The 4,246-nt window shown below is 39.1% G+C and overlaps 1 protein-coding gene across 1 annotated transcript; it reads right to left on the minus strand.

The window, feature by feature from the left end:
- Positions 1 to 38: 38 nt before the first annotated feature.
- Positions 39 to 2,462, minus strand: LOC117476983 (syncoilin-like). Its single transcript, XM_034123676.1, has 5 exons — positions 2,119 to 2,462; positions 1,440 to 1,883; positions 474 to 884; positions 268 to 392; positions 39 to 175 (listed from the first exon to the last, which is right to left on the minus strand). Exons 2-5 carry the CDS (start codon positions 1,869 to 1,871, stop codon positions 130 to 132), a joined length of 1,014 nt encoding a protein of 337 aa, XP_033979567.1. The 5' UTR covers positions 1,872 to 1,883; positions 2,119 to 2,462; the 3' UTR covers positions 39 to 129.
- Between the last annotated feature and the right edge of the window lie 1,784 nt (positions 2,463 to 4,246).

The raw sequence follows: 4,246 nt of genomic DNA on the forward strand, positions 1-4,246 counted from the left end.
ATATAGGCTTCCAAGGTGGAATTATGCTGCATAAGTTATTTATATATATTTCATATTAAATAAAATGCTATATTGTAGTGTGGAATGGTGTACGCAATCATTTTAAGAATATCTCCTGGAAAAAGGAATTTAGGGAACCTCCTTTGCAGTAATTCCATTGGGTTCATCACACCCTCTGTAAAACAAAGCATTTGTCAGTCGTTTAAAAAATGTCAATACTCACAATCCAACATAAATAAATCAGTAAAAAGCTTATAGTAAACATACCTCAGGAATATCAGTTCTTTTGAAAGGCCATCATTATGATCCTCCACATTTTTCTTAGATTTTCTTTGAACCTCAACCTCCATTTGTAGTTCTCTCAGAGTCTCTTGTAGTTTCTCCACAGTCTCCTGCAACATGGAGAATCCTCTCAGTTTGTTTACTTCTACCAAGCATCCTTTATACGTTTAAATCCCACCTGACTTGAGTACCTTGTGTTGTGTGACACTCTCCTCCCTATCCTGCTCCATCAGAGTGACCCTCTGCATCAGACCCGCTCTCTGCATCTCCAGTCTCTGTATGTCGTCTCTCAGGGGCCCCAGGCTGGCCCTCAGATCCGTAGCCTGCTCCCTGCTCCTTCTCAAGGCTTCCTCCCCAAACTGCCTTCTCTTGAGCAGGGCTGTGAGCCGCGGCTCGTACCAGCCCTCCAGCGTCCTCATGCTGCCGCTGAGCCGCCGCTGCAGCCGGACAGAAGCCTGCCGGCACTGGCTGGCGTCGCTCATGGCCCTGGGCCTGCGGGGCGTGGAGGCCTGGTCCCTCAGGGTGTTCAGCTGGTTCTGCTGGGCCTCCTGCAGCTGGGACAACTCCTGGGTCAGACTCTGGATGTAGGCCTTGAGCTCGTCCTATGGATGAATTGGAGTCATGGTTGTTGCACATAGTAACTTAGTGGTAGGTTTTAGTGTTTGCTACAAAAATAATCAACCACTTGTCCACAATTCATAAAGTGGATAACAGATTTAAAATAGAACACCTCTTGACTATATTTGGGACTAAAAGTAGTTTTTATAGTGATTCTACTTCAACCCCCACAAACATTCAAACGTATTTCAAACACTGAGAGTAGATGCTAGAAAAGTACAAAGATATGACTGAGGCCAGAGAGAATTGGTTTGATTTTATTTATAAAATCTTTGTTATGGAAAGATGAAGCTTTAGGATTTAATTTGAGGACATTTGGGATTGGTGTAAAATGTGTATTTCACTGAAATGCCTTTTGTTTATTTGTAATCTAAAATAAAAGACACCTCATGTTTGTGTTCCATTAAAAGCTAAAACAAATAAAAAGGATCACTATCAAATAATCTAAAGAAAACTGTTTAGTGATCTAAAATAAAAAAGCAGACCTCAAGTATCTGCAATAACCTGCCTCAGTAAATCAGTCCTCCCTTTGTTCCTACCTGTGTGACAGCAGACTGAGCCACCTGGTACTGTTGTTCAGCCAGCGTCACCTGGCTCTGGATGCAGTCTCTGGCTGTGACAAAAAGTTTCCTCTTCACCTCCGTCACCTCCTCATAAACAGCCACATAATCCAGCTGAGCCAGGGTGAGCATCCTCTGCGTCTCCACCAGCTTCTCTCTCAAACGCCCCACCACTCGCAGCATGGGCTCCTGCAGCCGGAGCAGCTCCTGTATCAGCTCGTTCCGCTGCACCTCCATGTGGGACACTTGCTGGATGCAGTGGTCGAAAAGCTGCCCCAAGTCCTCCATGACCGTCTCCGTTTCAGAGTCAGCATGGCTGCAAATCTCATCCCCTACAAGCCCTGTGTGTGAGTCCTCGTATGATGACATGTTTTCCACATTTTCTGTTGATGTTTGCTGGTCCATGGCCATCCAAGAGACAAGCTAGAAGAAGAAAGGAGAAGGAATGAATGACCATTAATCAAATAACCCACCACATTAATTGATTAGATTGTGGTTTTGAAATCCCTTTAATTCCTTTGAGGCTATTTTGCATAACAATTACATGTTAATTTAATCATGATCGAACAATCTACAGCCTTACATTAAATAACTTCATTGTCTTAACCTATACCTTACCGTTCGGCAACAATTTATATTAATTTATATTTCTACTTACTTTGTTTGGAGATGACAGTCCGGACAGCTGTGAAAACACTTTTCTTTCAGTGCAGCTCTTCACTGTGTCTGTCTCTTGCAAAACAGAGGCACACTTTATGTGTATTAATAACACTGGAGGCACAGGGGAAACTCTATCTAAGACTCTCTCATACCCCCACAGGGGATCACAAACTGTGTCAGCGCTGAGGCGGCCCGGCCTACATGCTCTGGATTCATCAGCTAACACATGCCCGGACCAGCCTGGGAGCCGGAGAGAGTTATATTTATACAGCTGTTTTTATGTGTCTCTAAGATGGTGGTGACATCACGACTGAAAAGTGTTTGAGCAACAACTTTCCACAAATGTATTGACGCATTCCACACAAGTCTGTGATATTAGACAATGAATGAATAAGTGAAAGGAACAACACTCTATTTACATCATTGGTTGACAGATTATTATTGTTGACTACTTCAATATTAAGCTTTTCTTAAAGAGAAAGCATCCCCCATTGCATTTGAAGAATGTAGCTTTGTAATCAAATCTATCCCCAAAAGTATATTAAATGTTTAAAAAGCTATGAAAGAAACATGAGGTTCCAAGATAGTATGCAATATGTACATACATTCTACTGTTAATAAGCAACAGAATTACCAACAGCCACATTCAAATGTCTAAATACTACAGGGCATCATGTGGGAAATATTTGGGTAAGTCTCATTTGGGGCAAAGCAATGGATGTTCCTTTTAGATTCTGAATTACAAATACAATTGGAGAAACTTCTGAAAGTATATCACACAACATATATCCAACAAACATTTATATTTCATATACTTCAGTTGTTGATGAATGTCTTTTTGATTCAGACTACTGCACTGGCAGAAGTGACAACATTAGCTGGCCTAGTCTTTTAATAGCTTCCTTCAGTATCGAGCTCAGCTGCTCATAAAGTTTGCATGATTTATATACAGTATTTGTTTTTTAGTGCTTTGCATTCTGTCTGACAAGTTCCTCATATGTAAAATAAAGAAACATAGAAAATCCTGTAAAAAGAGTATCTTAACAGGATTGTTAGAAATAATATATGTATGATTAAATTAATGCCCATGGCAACAGCACTGTCACCCATTTCAATAAATATCAATAACAACATGCATCTCCAAAAGTGGTGATGATTATTATTTTTAAACATACATGTTGATTTATGATGGACATATTTCTAATACCTTCTCATTGTGTGAAAGGTGCAGTTTCACAAAGCTAAAACAGACTTCTCTTATTAAATATGTGAAAGATATGTTTTAGTGTCATAATTTAGCAACGTTTTGTATGTATTTTATGTGGTTTTGTGCTGATTTGTTGTTTTGCATCAATGAAAACAAACAAAAATAATGTATAAAAAAAAGTACAGACAGTAGTAAAATAATGTGATATGTTATATTTATAATTTAACAGTCTCAATAACATGTGCAAAATGCAACTCATTCATATGTGCTTACTCATTGAAAAACAGAGGTGGAAAGTAACTAAGTACATTTACTCAAGTGCTGTACTTAAGTACAGTTTGGAGATACTTGTACTTGAGTATTTCAATGTTATGCTACTTTGTACTTTTCCTGCACTACATTCATTTAATACCTTTAGTTACTTTACAGATTTTGATTAATGGTGTGAAATATAATCAACACTTAAATCATACTTAAGTTACACCTTGAGTAAATTCACAAGCTACGAGAGCTATAAGTCATTAAAACTTGCTGCACCTTTACCAGCTTTGATAACACATTAATGCATCAATAAATATAATCAAAACATAATATATTATTCTGACACACAATTTGCATAATGAGTACTTTTACTTTTGGTACCTTAAGTATATTTACATGCCAATACTTTTGTACTTTTACTTGAGTAACCGTTTGAATGTAGGACTTTTACTTGTAACAGAGTATTCCTACACTCTGGGTAATTCTCTCTGTTGAATTTTTTTTTTATTATTATTTATAAAAGTTGGAATTCTAAACTCAGTTTGGAACAACCCTCTCCTCCCCCTTGCTCTGGGACCTGTGTTTCCTCTGTCTCGCCACTAGATGTCCTCGCGGCTCTGACCGCAGCCCCTCGCGCTCACCTGGCCGCGGCGCCCAG

This window comes from Trematomus bernacchii, unplaced genomic scaffold (assembly GCF_902827165.1).
Source record: "Trematomus bernacchii unplaced genomic scaffold, fTreBer1.1, whole genome shotgun sequence".
Lineage (NCBI taxonomy): Eukaryota > Metazoa > Chordata > Actinopteri > Perciformes > Nototheniidae > Trematomus > Trematomus bernacchii.